Source organism: Lytechinus variegatus, chromosome 4 (assembly GCF_018143015.1).
Source record: "Lytechinus variegatus isolate NC3 chromosome 4, Lvar_3.0, whole genome shotgun sequence".
Lineage (NCBI taxonomy): Eukaryota > Metazoa > Echinodermata > Echinoidea > Temnopleuroida > Toxopneustidae > Lytechinus > Lytechinus variegatus.
In genome coordinates, this window is record NC_054743.1 from 51,544,294 (window position 1) to 51,563,810 (window position 19,517).

Genomic DNA, 19,517 nt, shown 5'->3' on the forward strand with positions numbered 1-19,517 from the left:
CTTATATGCTATGGAGGTCTTCCCATTGGTAATGTGACCAAGATATTGTTAAAGGGCTGTTAAAACTTTGTATTTCAAATTTGAATTATTTTGATGACAGCTCAGTGTAAGCCCAAGTTCTTGGAAGGTACTGTAAGAGACTGTTCTCAGACTATACGAGACTGCAGCCATTGCTATATTTCTAAAATAAAGCTTTTTCTAAGCTGCCCTTAATATGTTTAATCTGAGTTTATCAGCCAGGGAAGATATATGATAATCACATATCACCATGGGGAGTGAACCAGGGAGCTATCCTCCCCCTCTCCTTGAATTTTTAATTTAATTTGTACTGTAGCCTCTGACTCTGAGAAAGAGTATTTTGTCTGTCCCCCTTCCTAGAGGTACCAAAAATCTCATGATACTGCCATGAATGGATATCAACAACTCTTTCATCAGGAATACAGTTGTGACCAAAAGGTAGTGAACCCCACCACAAAATGCAATCCTTCATGCCGAGTATTTAATGTAATTAAAAAAAATAGCCAAGAGAAACAAACTTCACTGAATGTAATATTCTATCACCCGAATTCCCAAATGTATATCTAAAACATGGCAGAACTTGAACACTTTAAAAATGTTGATTTTCTGGTGGGGTTTACTAATTTTTGAGCACCACTGTATGTGGGGGTGTCGTGGTCTAGTGGTTAAACGACTCTAGTCTTTCAATCTAAGGGATGTCGGCTCGATTCCAAGCCATAACGTGTTTTTCTTCGGCAAGAAATTTACTGACATTGTGCTGCACTCAACCCAGGTGAGGTAAATGGGTATTGGCAGGAAGAAATTCCTTGAATGCTTGAGTGCCTAGATAGGCAGCCTAGCTAAAGCCAGGGTAATAATAACAGCATGGCCTGCTGATAGAACAGTTTTGGGAACTTAAGTGGCTACCTTGGGTAAATGTATGCCGTTATTAATAGTAGTAGACACAAAAGATGTAGAAATCGTGAATGATTCTAATTCTAGCATAAAACAATAGCAATATCAAATGAAAAACATAAACATATAAAGGGAAGCTCATTTCTGTTCCACAAAATTTGTGGAATTATAGCAATTGGTTATACAATCGACTTTAACAATTTATTGACAATATAATCAATACAATGAATTGTAAACGTTTATTGTACAATCAATTGTGAAGCTTTAAGATACGTTGCCCTGAAATCATATGAACTTTGAAGAACTATAAATTTGCTGCACTTTATTTGATTGAAGTTACTTTATTATTTTAAGAAGTAAATTTGCTTGAAAAGCAAGCATTGTTTGATATTTAGTGTAATCTTGCACAGCAGATGATTATGAAATGACTGAATGAAATACATGTTTGTTATACAGTGCGTCCCAGAAAAAAGGAAACCAGGATTCCCACATCATTTTTCTTCGAAGTCAAATTAAATATATTTCGTTTACATCATCATACCATTCAATTATTCCTCTACATTTTGATACCAAATATGTCGTGAACACTTCACACATTAATGAGCTAGAAGAGTTTGAAATTTTAATGTAAAGATCAGATTGCGCAGAAAAATTGAACAAGATTGGTTCATGCTTATTTGATGATTGGCTCGTTAGCATTTCTTTTGTATTCTTTAAGCTTCTCTCACTGATCCCTGAAATGAAAATGGATTCAGATTAACACAAGTTTCTGCGCAAATGGTTTTTGATAAGCCTAAATATTTATTGTTAGCAATCTGCCATGTTAAGCTGTTGGTCTCAAATTAGGATGAGATTCCACTCGTATCATAATTATCAAATTCATAGTAAAAACATGTTCATTAATTTTGAAATCAATCTCTGAAAATGGGATTCCTTTTCTGTTGGACGCACTGTATATGTAAATTATTCTCACATTACATACAAAAAAGTAAATATTAAAAACCATTACAAATGCTGTTGATTTACTGCTCTACATAATAACATAATATACATTATATGCTGCATGGCTGAAAACATATATATTCACAACTGATAAACATAAAATTGACATAATATACTCTATTTGTATCAAATTTACTTTCAATAAAATATAAAAAGCACATGCCCAGCATGGCTGTCTATGTCAAAAAGCCCTCTATACCAAAATATGTTAATCTGGGCTCTGTCTTACAAAGAGTAGCGATTGATCCAATCAATCACAACTGTGGAAAGCCAGCAACACCGACATCTAAAATGAATATATTTGTTTAAAATATTTTCTAGATAATATGATGTATATTCATACATTCATCATTCTCTTGAAGATTCAGTGTGATTCTCTTTGTTTACTAAGGTGATTGTGCATATTTCCTGGAGAAAAAATGACATTGATGGATTTCCATATACTTGAGATTGATTGGTTCAATCGTAAGTCTTTGTAAGACGGAGCCCTGGGATGTGTTTCATGAAAAAAATAGTCATTGATTTTCACTCACAAATTTGCTCTGAGCCTATCAGATGCAGGGATTTCAGTAGCTTTTAACACCGTTTGTTTCATGAAATGCACCCCTGGACCTTGTCGCAAAAAACTTAGTGGTAACCTCCATGAAATCCTTGATTTCCATTGGCCGTTGAGCACAATTACCATGGTGTCATCAAGTAATAGAGGTTCAATGATATAAGTTCTTTGTAACAGGGCCTTGATAGTTGATTAATTTCAAAATCACACCACTCCCAAAAATCACAAAAAAAACCTTGTCCCAAAATTGTCTTGACAAAGAATTAAATATCCTAACTCACCATAAAATCCTACTCCCATCATTTTGACAGCATGCATGAAATATAATCAGACAGGAAAATGCCACTGTGCACAAATTGCAGACATCTCAGACGCCCGTTATTAACCTTTCTCACACTTTAAGCAATTCTCTGAATCAGGTTTGAAGACGATCATATCAAGAGTACCTTATGTAAGGAGATCATGTGACAACCACAAAATCTTCCATCAACAAGCCTCATAGACATCTATAAAACTCTGCATTCTCATTCTATCGCTAAATGAAAATTTGGTGCATTCTGTTGAAACCTTGAAGAATATATTTCATAGAAATTCTAAAATATTTTTATTCCTAATACATTTAAACTGATCACAACTATGTGGAAAATTTCCTTTGTCAGTCAGCTAGCTTCAGATAAACTTAGAAAAAGGTAAATAATGCAGCATAATATAAAAATACATGTAGTATACAAACATCTTACAGATGGCGATTCTGTAAAGTAATCAACCTTTGTGAACATCCATTGTCTTACTCTCCTTTGTGAAGTACCTAAGTCATGATCATTGTTGAAAGGATGACACATTTCTACAAGGACTAGTACACAGGGTGGTATTTTATAAAGCTGTTCATAAGTTCAACATGATTCTATGCTCCACAACTGGTAAAATGTTTTCAAGAATCATTTTCAGGTTCAAATTGCTTTGCTTTGCATGGATCTTACACACCATCAATACAGTGACAGTTACGCAGTTTGTGTGGAGCATGTACTGCATTGTGATACAATCATGGACTGGTTGATTCGATGTAAATTTACTCTTTTTTATTGCTCTCTCTATTGGATGTACAAGCGTGACTTAAATTCAAAGGGAGCAAAAATCAATACAGTAACGGATATGTGGTTTGTATACAGGTACATGTATGGACTGGTTCATTAGCTGCAATTTTATTAATTTTGTTTCTAGTGCATGTGCGTGACCTCAAAGCCGTCATGAGCGAAATCGCTCAACACTCCCATGTATTTTTTCCCCTGTACTAGATACAGTTTTAGTGATGGGATACATGCGTACACAGTACATAGGTGCATATTGCACTGGTATAATGGGGTTAGGTCTTAGATATGGGATGACATGAAATGGGAAGTACTGGATCAAGTGGTGACTTACCCTCCTGGGGGGCATTTCATACAGCTGTTCGTAAGTTGAGAGTGACTTTAAGAACGACTGGTGAACCTTTCTTGTGGTAAATGATATTCACCATTAAATGCTCAATGGTGATTATTTAGCTTGTAAGAAAGGTTCACCAGTCGTTCTTAAAGTCGCTCTTAACTTACGAACAGCTTTATGAAACACCCACCTAGTTTGTTCCGGTCTCTTCATTTCCAAAGGGAGTTCTCATTCTTGTTAGCCTTGGCCATGTCGAAGAGAGCCTTCATCTTAGCTTGTTCTTTCAACTGATATTCTGTTAATTTCATGTTTGCCTTATGCATCATGTTATCCTTCTTATCCTCTGCCTTTCTCCTCCTCCTCTCCATCACATCATCATAGCTCCTAACAAAAGAAGACCATAATAATAAAATAATAACATTCATTTCTTTGAAACAGAATATATAAGGAACCTTGGCAAGGAACCTTTCATATTGTGGCTGGCCTTATAAAACCTTGTATCTCAAAATATAAATATCTTGATGACAGCTCAGAATAAGCTAGATTTTAGAGTTATTACATGTTTATCAACCTTCTTTTGCCCGAAAGAGTTCTTCACAGGTATCATTAAAATACAGCCTTTTCTCAGATGCCCTAATTTTTTTTTAAATTTTGAGATACAAGGTTTTGTTCAGCCCACACACGATATGACAGTTAAATTATTGACACCTGAGCTACAATGTATATGTACTGATCCATTAAACCAAGGAAACCCGTATATTTTGAAATATGGTTCCCTGAAGATCTACCTGAAAAGGACTTCTTTTTGACAGATATCCATTTGTTCATTCATTGTTGAAATTAATTATCTGTCACTTATTTTTTGTTAAAATACATGTATGCCCACAAAATAATACAAGGTGTATCGTGAAACCGGTTTCTTGGAATTTGCTCAGGCGACAATTGCCCCGCTGCAAATGCCACACGTTAATGGAATGACGAACTGCAACCCTGGATTTAACGCTATACCCTATACTAAACCATACCCTAAACCTGATATAAAACAATATTGCAACCCTATATCTTAGAAGAAAAAAATCCACGAGCAATTGTCGCAGCAGCAAGTGTTGTGTCACCGTGAAACCACTATACTTTTATTTTTTGTTGTTGTTAATATATGCTCTGATGCACCTTGTGCATCAAATGCACTATATAAATCTTATGTATAATCATTCAAAGTCCCTTTCCGTTGTAATACCAAAATCAATAAAATCAGTGTTTTCGTATGGAATTACTTAAACTTAATTTCCTACAGATATATACATATGTAAAAGAATAACAACATATTTATATCTAAATCATTATATCTATATCATTTGACTGGTCACAAAAATATTGTCATTATGTTGTTAAAACGTTGTATTTCAAAATGTACATACTTAGGGCAGCTTAGACTAAGCTTAATTTCAGAGTTATTATAGAAGGGGCAAGCTTCTTTTGACTAGTAAGGGCTCTCTACGTGAATTAGGGGACAGTTCTGAGATAATATGAGCTTCCCATCTCAGCTAATATTTTCTAGCTGTCATCAAGAAAGGTAAATTGGTTTAAAAGGTTTTAATAGTCCATTGATGATTTTTTTTTCTTTTATCCTCTTAATCGAGGTATTTATTCACAATATCATGTACATATATATATATATAACATATACATATAATTAGTCCATTGATAATATCCATTGATGATACGGAATAGTTTCTCACTCTAGAAATTTGATTAGATTGACTTACGGTCCACCCATAATAGACTTGTTCTCCACGCCTAGTCCTGGACTAGATTCCCTCTCTCTCCTCTCATGAGCTCGGATGTATTTCCTCTCCATCTTGGCCTCGTGACCGGTAGCCTTGGGCGCCAATTCGTCCATTACCTGTAAACATACAATCAGATATTTTCATTCAAATTCATAAGTACATGTAACTCCCCCTTCTGAAAATTACAGTCTTTTCGAAAAATAGTTTTGAAGCATTAATTTGGAAAAAGTGTAACTATTTTTTTATCATAGTGCCTTACTAATGATGAGTGGACTAACTCAGATACATATTCCAAATAGAAATAATATTGATTTAAGATTGATTTCAAGTTGATGCAATGAAATTTTGATAGTTGTGAATGATTAGATCAATAGTATCTCATTGTAAGACATGGGCCTGACTGAAGGGAAGTTGACATACCATTTTATTGTAGCTCTTGAAATCTTTCCTCTCTTTCTGCAACCGCTTTCGTTCTGCTTCTTGGTTGTTTTCCCTCTCAACTTGCGATATTGGTGGCTGATGTAAAATATTATCGAAAGAAAAATTCACAAAGTAAAATTATTCATCTCTAAAAGCTCAACTAATCTTTTACATGGATTCATACAAATCTAAACAAAAATTCTTTTAAATAAAACACAATTTTTTTCTCCAAATGATCTCCAGATCAATCAAATGCCATTTCCATTGCACACTGGCATTTCAAACCTTTGTTCTTCTTGATAACTATGCAAGGTCAAATGGAGTTCATCCTTTATTTTATATTGATTTGATTATTAATCTAATTCTTGTTAGTTCATATTTTAATATGAAGATTACAGTTTTATCAGTTTTCTATGTGTATCATTTACCTTGGGCAATCATTCTTAATTCATCCTCAGTTTACAAAGAAAAATGTTTAATGTATCAGTAAAGACCATTATAAAAAAAATGAAGATCTATAAAGTCAATTCAGGTCAATAAAATGTTTGGCAAGGAACAAAATGTTTGGTAAATCATGAGCAAAAAAAATAAAAATGCTGGAGAAAAAAACCCCTATATTGAATAGGTCATCCTTTGAACATTGAAATCATGATTCCAAAATCCAAGCAGATGACTGTGACATGTATTTCCATACATGACAGAAATCTAAAGTTGATCTGTACAACAGTTCTTCAGTGATATTGAGACAGACACATGACCTGGAAAACATGATAATGACACCGGCGATATCTTGCAGGAATATAACTTTCAACATTCAAAACTTAAAAAAAAGGAAGAAAGAAGACATTTCTTACAGGTCGACTAGGGCCAATGAACTTTGCATCGGGTGGCACACTCTTGCTGCCAGCAGCATCATTGAGGGCGCTCTTCCCAAATGTAGAGAATCTGGTCGGCTGTGGAGTCTTGAAGGGTGACATACTGATACTACCATCCAAGTCACGTGATAGTGGTTGGTGACCAACACCTGAAAACTGATTGAAAAATGGCAACAACTACCTGGTTTTAAAGGCAGACTAAACCATAACAAGTTCATTTACTAGTAACTCAACCACTACAACAAGTTCATTTGAGAGAAAATAAAAAAAGCATAACACTTGAAATCATTAATGATAATAATAATAACAAAAACATGCTTATAAGCTATATAAATATAGTGAATATCACTGCCAAATGCATCCCAATGTGCTCAATTGGATATTATTACCCTGGCTATAGCCCCGCAGCCTTTCACAGTGCAGTGGCATTTCAAGGAATTAATTTCTACCGGGTACCCTATATGTACCTCAACTTGGTTGAGCACAGCACAATGTGGATAAATTTCTTGCCGAAGGAAATTCTGCCATGGCTGGGATTCGAACCCACAATTAAATAGAAACCGGATTTCAAAGAAGAAATGTTACAGCATTTAAAGTGTTTTAATGTTTCAAACCCCCAGGTGATATGCAGAGCAGTATAGCTATATGATGAACAGCATGAACCTAGTCAGGGGGGGGGGGGGATTTGTGTCAGCATATCAGCATACTTGGCTACAACAAACTGTGTGCAAGTCTGATGTCCCTCCACTGATCAAGCAATCTCTTACCTATTGATCCACCTTCAAACAATATTTTCCCTATTTTTTTTTTTAAATAGTGAGAATCAATTTTAAATTCCAGAAAAAATTGTAATGATTCATTCAGCAGCTAAAGTCAATTCTTACCTTCCATTTGTATTTTGTTAATGAAGCTTTCTCATCGGCAAAGTCAATCCCTTTGTAATATTTCTGTTTAATAAAGAATGACACATATGAGATAAATACAAGAGAAGACAAATGATGATCACGTCAACTTTGCCCCAAAACTCTGATTACTTGGGATGGTATAACTTTTTTTTCTAATATTCAAGGGGGAAATGTTTTGCTGCTTTTGCAATTGGCGTTATCTCGTTGGCAAAACTGCTTTGACCTGCTGTAAACATTAGACTTATAGGTTGATACAGTCAGATATCCGTCTGAGAATACAATCAAAATTTTTATCTAACAGATCTGCCAACACTCTCTTACTATACTTTGGTTGGCTCAGAAGCATAAATGTCTGATTGATAACTATAGGATAACTTGTCAGTGTCGACAATTACAATGGAAATGGCATCGCTTTTTATCAATGTATTTTTCTCTCTCGAATCTTACTCTACGTGGAAGGATAAAAAAGAAGCAGCAAAGTACTGCGGAAATTGAGTTTGCATCTTCTACAGGATACACTCTACAACATGAACCTTACTGGGTCAAAGAGGCGAGACAGAGACTTTTAAGGAAAAATTAGTCTATGTTTATATGAAAAATATAGAGTACATGTATATATATATATAGAGAGAGAGAGAGAGAGTACATTTATATATATGCAGAGAGTTTCTCTTACCTTCAGTAATTTGCCAGAGTTCCATTTTTTGACAAACTTTTTGAAATATGCCTTTGATTTCTTAGAGGAAAGTTCATCTAGCGGTTTGTTCTTCTGTAGTTCAAAAAGATAAAAGATGTTATTAACTCTTGATCTGAAGGGGACAAGGTTATTTTTGCTCACATTCCAATATTCTACCAAATAATGAATAATTATCTCATTATACAAATTTTCTTATCTTCTACATGTTATGTTGCCTTGAAGTATTAGGAGATTCATTACTCTTTCAATTTAACCCTTCTTCAATAGATTGTATACATTTATTGTGAAACATACTGCACATGTATAAAAGATGTCAAGCCTGGTGTCAAACAAAATGTAAATATTTCATACTTCTATACCTTCCTATTCCCCAATAACTGTTTTTACTGGTGGATTTGTTGTTGTTATCCTTATTATTATTATTATTCATTATATTTTAAATTTTTATCATTATCCTTATTTTCATTATTATTATTATTATTATCATCATAATTACTGTTGCTAAATTATGACTACTATTATCATTATTTAGAGTATAAAAATCTATATTTGAACATAGTAAAATCAACTTTTGACCTAGAAATTAACTTTATAATCTTAATAACTGAACCTGCCCTGGGACCCATAACATAAAACTTAGCAATGATCATAGAACATTTTTCTAAAATTGACTACGATGTACAATCAATTGAGAAAATCAAGTGTACGATCAATCACTAACCTTTGTGTTATGGGACCCTGGGCTCCATATCATAAAGGTATGCTTCTTGACAATGGCTAATCAAAATGATTCTTTATTTGTTGAGTACAAACCTCTGTATAAGAAGGCCCATTCATATACTACAAAAGACAATGTCAAAGAATTCTTTTATCATTCTTCAGGGTAGATGCCTACACTTGCCAACATACATACCTCTTCCATGAGCCAAACTCTGAATTCTTTACTCTTGCTGTAGTAATCTTCTTTGCTTATTTTATCTAACATAAAAAAGAGATCAGAGAGGCAGGAATAAAAGAGACAAAGAGATAGGTAGGGACAGTGGCTTTCTGTTTAAAATTGGTCTTTTCTGTTTCAAACTATAGGCTATTTAAGATGGAAAATCCTTTGTCTGATAAAATGTACACAGTAAAAACATGATTCCACTATGTAAAGGGAACTGTAAAGAACAAACTTGGATTTTATGTTTAATGGAAAATCACTGTCCATATCAAAATAAGATTATTCCAGGTTCAGGTTGACTATAAGTAGCAATAATGGATAACATTACTGTTTTATTCTAGTGTGATTGGCATATAATCTCAAATGGTTTACAGCTCTGCTAGCCCAACACCTAACCTAAATTTCAGCAGGAATGACATCACGAAGACACCGTTCTCACTACTGTCCTAAAACTAGTTTACTGGAAACTAAACTAATTTAACGTGGAATGAGAATCGTCAAAGCAGACTTAGAAGTGATCTTCCAAACTGGTTTAAGAAAACCACCTCGCGATGCAGTTTGAAGATCGCTTTGTTTCCTTAAACTGGTTTTAGCATAAGTGAGTACACAACTACTGTCTGTGAAGTGATCTTTGCACATTTCGAGCGTGCTACTCCACATACTGTATGTGATATGCCTACGCTGCAGTTTCAAATTTCGCGCTAAACATATCACCACGCTGAGAGTGTTCACATAGTAACAAGATCGCCTCACATGAAGTGGTTTTGAAAACCACTTTCAGGTGATCAAATAGGAACGCTAACAAAGCGATCTTCCAAACAGGTTTCCTGAACCGTTTTCCAGTAAACTAGTTTTAGAAAGTGTAATGAGAACAGTGTCCAAAACTTGACATATCAGTTATGTGGTTTGTATATAAAATACAATTGGTAGCAAGTTCCTTGTAATGACCATGCAGACAAGTTTCTCATCTGAGCAAAATGACATCTTCACATATTTTTTGTTTAATGATATTCTGTATTTATAAACAAAGTATCAGTACATTTCCCTAGAGATTTGAAATCATCAAAAAAGATTTTAGTAGAAACATTCCCCCCCCCCTCAAAAAAAGGGGGAATAGATATTGTTTTAAGACAATTAGAAATGTCTACAACTATTCCAAAGCAAAGTCACTGGAAGAAAGAAGTAATAAATAATAGAAACGGAGAAAAACTGTTAGAATTTATGAGTGGGGAAAATACCAGAGATTTTTGGGTCAAATACATGTAGCACTCAAATTTTGATCAAAGGTCAAGTCCACCCCAGAAAAATGTTGATTGGAATAAAGAGAGAAAAATCAAACTAGCATTATGCTGAATATTTCATCAAAATCAGATGTAAAACAAGAAAGTTATGACATTTTAAAGTTTAGCTTATTTTTTCACGAAATAGTGATATGCACAACTCAGTGACATGCAAATGAGACAGTCAAAGATGTCCCTCACTCACTATTTCTTTTGTATTGTTTGAATTATACAATATTTCATTTTTTACAGATTTGACAATAAGGACCAACTTGATTGAACCATATAGCATTAAACATTGCTAATTTGCACATGTTCAGGGAGAAATCAATCATTGTTTCACACAACAGGGAGAAAATTGGAATACTTCATATTTCACATAATAAAATACAGAAGAAATAGTGAGTGAGTTATGTCATCAGTCTCCTCATTTGCATACCGACAAGGATATGGATATAACTTTTTTGTGAAATTAAGCGAAACTTTAAAATGTTGTAACTTTCTAATTTTACATCCGATTTTGATGAAATTTTCAGTGTTTTGCTAGTTGGATTTTTCTCTTTTTATTCGAACCAACTTTTTGTTGGGGTGGACTTGTCCTATTGTAAATAATAAGCTAAAGAAACAGAGAACCTTGCACAAGAATGGTCATATTAATAAGGGAAATCGTCATTACACAGGGACCAGTACTTACTTTTAGTTTTCTTCTTCTTTTCCTTCTCTGCTTTCTTCTTATCCTTCTTCTGTTGCTTTTTAGAAGAGTTGTCAGATTTCTGTTTCTTTCTTACTCTGTAATCATCCTCTGTAGAAGAATGAATAAAATGAATAAATGTCAATTAATTACAGAAAACAATGAAGTCATTCAAAATAAACCTAAGTCACATGCTTAGTCATAAAGTGGGAAATCTTGCAAGAATATTTTCCTTCCTTTAATATCTCTACATACACATCCCAATAGGACATCAGGATGCTGAAATTTGACATAGTAGTAGATGCAACTTTTGACATTTTGGTGGTTCTAAATTGAATCCAAAATAACAGCGAAATAGACCAATGAACAAAATTAGAACATACTCTTTAAAAAAGACAATTTTGCAGATAATCACAAAATTTGAAGAAAAATTTCGATTCTGGGGCCCAGATCAATTTTGTTCTTTAACTGAGATATCTTGTACAAATTTTTAATATTATTATTATCAACAGTTCAATTTCTAACTGCTCTTTATGCATTTTATATAAATATGTAATAACATAATTTTTTTTCAACTTGTTTATCTGGTATATCATATGTACAATACAATTATCAATTAATTGTACAATCATACCATGTATGAGGGACTCTAGAATCAATATATCTAACCAATTTTAAAAAGAGGCTTTTTAGGGCTGAAATAAATTAACAAAAAATACAAAATGCTAAAAAATTCCTCAATTACCTGAATCAGTGGCTGAGCTGGAGTAAGATTCACTAGAATCATCATAGCTGCTGCTGCTACTGCTTTCATGGCGACGCTTGGTCTTGCTCTTCTTTGATCTGTTGGATGAAGGTAAATAACAAATATATAAAGGTTTAACAATTATAAATATATATATAATAAGTAGTATACAGGCCTACTAACTATTTATTATCACGAATCAAATTTTAGTATTCATGAAATAATTTTTATCTATAAATTCTTCAAAACGGCATCGCTAGTCAGAAGTACATAATCACGAAGCAGTTCAAGAGTCAGGTCTATTGTCTTTGCTTTGTTGACAAACGGATCGAGGGATCTACGGGAGATCGGGTCTGGTAAGAAACATCTCATTTTTTAACATTTATAGTGAAATAATTTTTATCCCTTTATACCCATTAGGCGCCTGAAGGTTCAGAGATAAATAACATACATGGGAGGGGATTCAAGACTCCAATGATGAAGAAGCTGACACAGGATTTTAAAAAGACATCATCATGGAGTCCTCAAGACTACATCAACAGAACCTTTTAATCTTCACTGCGCCCTCTCTCATCCAAAGCGTTTATGCCCAGGAGGGCCCTGCATTATACATATCCAGATCTAGACCAAAAGCTTCGGTCTTCGGTTATGTTGGTTGTTCCGCTGAACTCCGTTGGCTCCATGCACTCATCAAATACAGAGACCAAAGTTCGAACTCAAACTGTACTACAGGGACTCAAAGGTCGTATGAAGTTAGTAAACCAGGTAAGTGGGAGTTGTGCAACGTCCGAAGTAAGTCATTGTTTTTTCACCTTTTAAGTTTATTTGTTCCTGCTTTCTTCTTCTTCAGGTTACATCTGTTTCCTTCAGGGTTGAAGATTCTTGCAGATGGTTTGGTGCATTTCAGGCCAAAACAGAAAAATGATCTTAAGTCTAAGGCATTATTTTGGTCCAGTTCTTTTTATATTTTTATGAAATAAAGACAAAAATCAATGAGCCCCAACGGGGGATTTTGCATTATTAACCCCCTTACGGTGGCTGCACAATAGCGAGCCGTCTGTGTACAAGGAGACAAAACTAAAATAAATGTTGAAAAATCCTCGAAACAGATGGCTGCCACTACCGTCTTGTGCCAGCTGTCTAATCCAGATCCAGAAAAGTCACTTGAAGTTGAACTTTATTAAAAAGTTATAAGTTGAGTCTTCTTGACAAAAAAATATGATAACTTGACTAGCGAGGTTTCTAGAGAGTAAAAATCATGTATGCTTACTCTCAATGAAGCCAGGTCTTCTTTTTCATTGACCCACACGACGGAAGCCAAAACCTGAAACTTTCACCCCTGAGATTTCTACTTTCCTTCTAAAAGATCTAGCCCTAAATCATGTACATGACATAAAACTTCATTTCCGACATTTCTCACTCACACAACATGCGAGGTTAGTAATACTAACCTCGCACAACGCATGTGATTTCATAGTGGACTTTGACGTTTTCATTCATCACACGAATGTGAGGGAATAAAACACGCCAAACCTTTCAATATTTCTCCACTATGTTAATCTTGTAATTGTACATTCGTATTTTAAGTTCATTTTAAAAAGGAATTATTTATAAAAGTGTTTTTATCGCTTACCTCCAAATATCAACCGTTCAATCCGTCCTCAGTTATCCTTAATACTGCGGTGGAAATTACGCAAACAACAATCGGAATTCAATTTTGCCTATCGAACATTCTCGATTCAAGTCGTCGGCGAAGAATAGGAAATTGTACCAAAAATCGACGGGTTGCATCTCATGTATATACTTATAGGTAAAGTGCACCATCTTTTGACAAGATGATGATGAAAGTGGATTGAACGAGCAAGAAAATAATGCTGATCGCCTAGAATGCAACTAGCAATACAAGCTGCAGAACCTTAAACAAACCGGCTTGTGAATAGTATCGCGCGCCCTCTTTAGGCAAAAATTGACATCCACGCTGATCAAGAGGCATCTACGTGAAGATCACGAAAAAATGTTTTTATTTTATTTAAAAAAAACAGCAAAGAGAAGTCAACAAACGATCCATATGGTTCGGTAAGTGTCATAGCACAATTAGAATTCTTAGCTATGATGTAAAGTCATAGTTATTTGAGCAAAAAGGGTGCGAAAGATTCGCGTGTAGCAGGTGCATATGAATCCTTCAAACAAGAGATGATTTGAAACCATGGGTGGACATTTCTATGCTCTCGTTATTTTTTTAACAAGAATTCATTAAAAAAATGAGAAAAATATTGTGAAAAGACGGAAGAGACTTGCCCGATGTTTACACCGCCATCTTGTTTCCTATTGTTCTTCGTCAACGTTACAGACGCGTGCGTCGGGCAGAGATGCCAAGTTCAAAGACCAGGCCCAGCTATGCGTGAGATTTTCTGTGAATCTGAGTGAGATCACCATGATCACAGACATTGTGTACAATGTCTCTGGGGATAGGCTGTGATAGTTGCGTGAGACAAAGATTTGGGGGATGAACAAGAGCCCAAAATGCTTGAGTCTCACGCATAATGCGTGAGACTTGGTAGCTCTGGTCGGGTAACGTTGGTGAAGAACAATAAAAAAACAAGAATGGCGGCGTAAACATCGGGCAAGTCTCTTCCGTCTTTTCACAATATTTTTCTCATTTTTTTTATGAATTCTTGTTCAAAAAATAACAACGAGAGCGCAGAAATTTCGGAAATGAAGTTTATCTCATGTAGATCTACATGATCATGATTTAGGGATAGGCCTAGATCTTTTTTTAGAAGGAAAGTACTCGGGCCTAGGCCCTAACAAAATGGCCTAAGTCAACTGTAAGTAGAAATCTCGGGGGTGAAAGTTTCAGGTTTTGGCTTCCGTCGTGTGGGTCAATAAGAAAGAAGACCTGGCTTCATTGAGAGTAAGCATACATTAGTAAATGATTTTTACTCTCAAGAAGCCGCCTGGCTAATCTCGTTGACGTTGATCTTTTTCATACTTATTTAGGCTACCCAACACAAAATGCTACATATGGGACTTGATGGAAAAATTACGAACAAAGTTTCCCCGAATTCGGTAATAAAATACATATAAGATCATATAAACGATGAATCATTCTAATCATCTAAAATTCATAAAAAGGATTAATCACTCACTTTGCTTTAGGCATTTCTGGTTATAATGTAATGTAGCCAATTTTGCATGCCAAAAGAGCTTGAATTTCAAACATTTCCCTCCATCTTCTTCTTCTTCTTATATTGGTTTGAGTGGCGATTAGTCAATAAAAAAACAAGAATGCTTGGCGGCCAGAAGACAGCTACTGTAGGACGTACCATCCAAATAGAGCTCCCTGTTTTCTTCACTTTTTCTCATATTTTCGTTCTCTTTTCGCAATTATATGATTTTATTTGCCACCTCCTTTAATTTGCCTTCATTTGGATCCACAATCTTACTCTTTTTGTTGGAAATTTGTTGGACACTTACATCATCATTTTTCATTCATAAAATACGCGGGAAGCTCTGTCAGCATCTACACTGTCCCACCTGTGGATATCCATGTCAGCTCTACTCACCTCCTATTACTAGCCCTAGGTCTAGGCTAGCTAAGCATCTACCAGCAGTGACACGACATACACTGGGCCTTTTTGCAAAATCAGCAGGAGGCAGTATACTATTACTGCGACCTTCTCTCTATCCCGAACTGATGGTATTGTATATAGACTCTGTGTAATAAATGTGTTTGTTACATCAGTCCTGTCGCAGTGCATGCATGTGTCAGTGAGTCAGCTATTTTGTATTCTGTACTGGTACTACCTGTCTGTCTCTCAGTGTCAATGTTTTGACTCTGTAAATTGTACCTATTTTAAGTTAGACAGCATTTCTACTGTGCGGTTGCTGAACCCTACCTGTAACCTTGTGTGAATTCAGACTAGAGCCACTTGATACAGCACATTATAGCTGCTTGTTTTTCGCTCTAAAAATCAGAGCAAAATCTGTATCCTTACTTTGCTCCATCTTCAACTTATTCAACTTCAAATCTGACGGGAACCGGCTCTTTGCTGTCTCAACCAAAGCCAAGTAGACTGCCACATATAACTTGTCAGCAGTTGGGCCCTGCACAATTCTTTTCATCTACACTCTGGTATCTTCATTCGCTTAGTACTACGACGTAACAGCTCAAATACCCAAGCCGTGGGTAATACCTTCTAGTTTTTTTTATGTGTACAGCATACTACTACTCACACGTACTTGCTCCTGTCATATGTGTGTCTGTAACACTAACAGTGTAAAGCCGTACTGCATGCAAAGTGTCTCTGTATCTCTGTCTGAGCCTATACCAGGCTCTCCATCCTGCCTTGCATGTCTCACCCTCCTTCCCCTGCTACATACCTGTATATGAGTACTCCCTCATCCTCACCTTACATTCTTGTAAGTTAGTTCATCCACACTGTTTGTATTTATTTACTCCTCCATCTGTATGATTTATCTCCCTCCATCCTACATGATCCCTGCATGTTTGTATTATATTCATCCTACATGTACCATGCATGCTTAATCAGTGGCACTGTTTGAATATTATTTCTTCCTTCATCCTACACTGTGCATGCTACAGTATCTGTACTTTAAAGCGTGCAACCCTTGTATCTCCGTAATCTGTCTTTAATTGCTGTACTGCAAACTACTCATCAAACCAGCTTTCAATCGTGGGGCTCAAATTAAATTTAATTAGCAAAATTCTAACGCGCTGTATGTACATTGTATTATGGCACAGCTACATGCTCCATCCTCTGCTCAAAAGATCTCATCTGTAAAAAGCAGTTTTCAGGTCAGTGATATTATAACACTAGGGAATGGAGAAAAGCAAATAGTATCCCGCTTACCGCTAAGGATTTTCCACTCCTTCAAAGATGTTACCATGGACCTGATTAAATCTCGTAGCTCTCTTCTACTGAAAGAAACCATTCCAACTTGGTCTGTAAAGGGGGATCACTTGGTTGTCACCTTCTTTAATAAACTGAAATCAGGGAAAGCAGGTAAGCAGAAACGCCTTGCAATCCACCTGTTCAGCTCTTCCGGTGAAATTCACTACATTGGAAAACACCTCTCACTCCTTGCTACTAATATTCTACCTGCCATCAACTGTACGCTCAGACAGGAACACCCCAACTACTTTCTTTCCAATGAGCTAAGCGACCTCTTTGATGCAGTAATCGGAATTTCTGCTACACGATCAACAACTGCCCCCAAATCATCTGGAGAATCATGCCTATGTACTCCAGAGGACGTGTCTGCTACCTGCCCAGTTTGCAGCAAACACTCATGCATGGACACTATCCAATGCTCTTCATGCAACAACTGGATTCACTTTGCGTGTACTGCTATCTCCCAACAGGAGCTTGATTGTTATATAGATAATGATAAACAATTTCTGTGTAATCAGTGCACTCTCTCCCAGGACGACAATCCTCATGCACCTTCTCTCGATGATTCCTCCTTCCTCACCTGTACACAAAGCAGTACGATTCCTGTATCCCAGAGAGAAGAGGCTAACACACTTGATGATAGTACCTGTATCTGTATCTGCCCTGTCTGTGCTACGTCTGCCTTATCCGATAGTCTGGAATGCCAGGTATGTGGTCTGTGGTATCATGAAAAGTGTCTACCTTCATCACTTGGCTCCTTGTTAGCATCAAGCAATGCTCCTCTACAATGCCCTTCCTGCAAGGAATTGAACAAAGGGCTGAGTGATTCCTCGCCATCCCACAATACTGCCGTTGACCTGACTACTCCATCTACTGGAAATGAACCCTCCTCAGGTCTGAACATGGACATGGAACCACCTGTAACAAACCACCCTTCAGACCTCCACGACCAGCATACACAGCAATCCGGACAACCCAACATCCCACATCCTCATGAAGATCCTCCCAAATCTGCACAGCCCCTAGCCTGCCCAAAGTGCCCCAAACTTGAAAAGCAGGTAAAGTCGCTGAAAGAAAAACTAGATTTGAAAACCAGGACATGTGAGGTGTCACTTGCTGAACATGAAAAAATTGTCTGCAAACTCCAAGATGCCCAAAGATATATCTCAAGACTCGAAGCACAACGATGCAGTGATAAATCGGCCCTAGATGAGAAACAAAAGAAGATTGCAGAAATGAAGGCAGATGACATCCTAAAAGAGCAAGAGCTTACAAACTTGTTGTCATCTAACGACCGCCTTATTGCTATCTGCCTGAACAATGGGATAATCATAGATAATCCGCACCCATCACCAGTCCAAAACAACAACAGCAGAGTCTCGGAAAAATCCTACTCTGCAGATGCTTCTCACGCAAATAAAGGCCAACCAAAAAAGGGAAATTACCAACTCCCCCAGATGGCAAATCGATTTGAGGTACTCCAGGACCTAGCAGCCTCCCCTCGCATGCACTCGGCATATCAAGGCAAGAGACGCACCCCCAGTACTCACAAACCTAACTCTAGATCAAAGAGAGAGAGCCCAAATTCCAGAGATAGCCAGTCTCAATCTACCAGGCCTAAGGATAATAGCTTCCATGCCACAAACTCTGTGGAACCTCATCCAAGAAGAGACAAAAGTAGCCCTCCAAAAAAGATTAGTGATACTCGCCCTCGCCCTTCTAAGCAGCCTGGTCCGCAGCAATATTCAGCTGACCCAGCATCGCTGATCTCCTCCCCGAACAGTGCAAAGAACCCGACATCTCAGATGTACAGCCCAGGTCCACCTCCCCTCGATAAGCGTTACCCGAGGGAAACCAATCCTGCCAGGTTGAGAAATAGCTTCCTTTACTCTCGCCCTACTGATGACCCAACATCTGGTACCCCCAGAATATCTAGCCACCATAGTATGACTAATCCAGGCTATCACCAGTCAATCAGCTCTCCTCCAAGAGTTCAACGTCATTACCAACCTTCGATGTCTACGGGCTGTTCTGACCCTACCCTCTCAGGTGTACCTGGGAAGGCGCACTCTCAGCAGCCAGCTCCAGTTTTTCGGCCGGGCAGAGCCTCAGCCCTAATGCACAGAACCCTTCTAGAAGCGGCTTACTACTCTCTAGGCACAGCTCTCCACTTTCTTGCTATCCCAAATGCACTTCAAGAACAATCAGTCTCCCAGGCCCTCCTCACCTTCCATCAACAAGCCATCAGTTGCACCCAATCCAGCCTCAAGCTCCTTGCCAACGCAACTCCAGTCTCGCAACCCTCAGAATAGGGACTTTCAACTCAAGGGGGGTACACAGCAACAAAAACAGCCTTACATCTAAGGGCC

The 19,517-nt window shown here is 36.8% G+C and overlaps 1 protein-coding gene across 1 annotated transcript; it reads right to left on the reverse strand.

Moving 5' to 3' along the window:
• Positions 1–2,579: 2,579 nt before the first annotated feature.
• Positions 2,580–15,464, reverse strand: LOC121414277 (peptidyl-prolyl cis-trans isomerase G-like). Its single transcript, XM_041607395.1, has 10 exons — positions 15,382–15,464; positions 12,233–12,330; positions 11,491–11,598; positions 9,490–9,554; positions 8,556–8,648; positions 7,859–7,921; positions 6,954–7,130; positions 6,100–6,195; positions 5,659–5,795; positions 2,580–4,276 (listed from the first exon to the last, which is right to left on the reverse strand). The coding sequence occupies exons 1-10, from the start codon at positions 15,393–15,395 to the stop codon at positions 4,102–4,104; spliced, it is 1,026 nt and encodes a 341-aa protein (XP_041463329.1). The 5' UTR covers positions 15,396–15,464; the 3' UTR covers positions 2,580–4,101.
• Between the last annotated feature and the right edge of the window lie 4,053 nt (positions 15,465–19,517).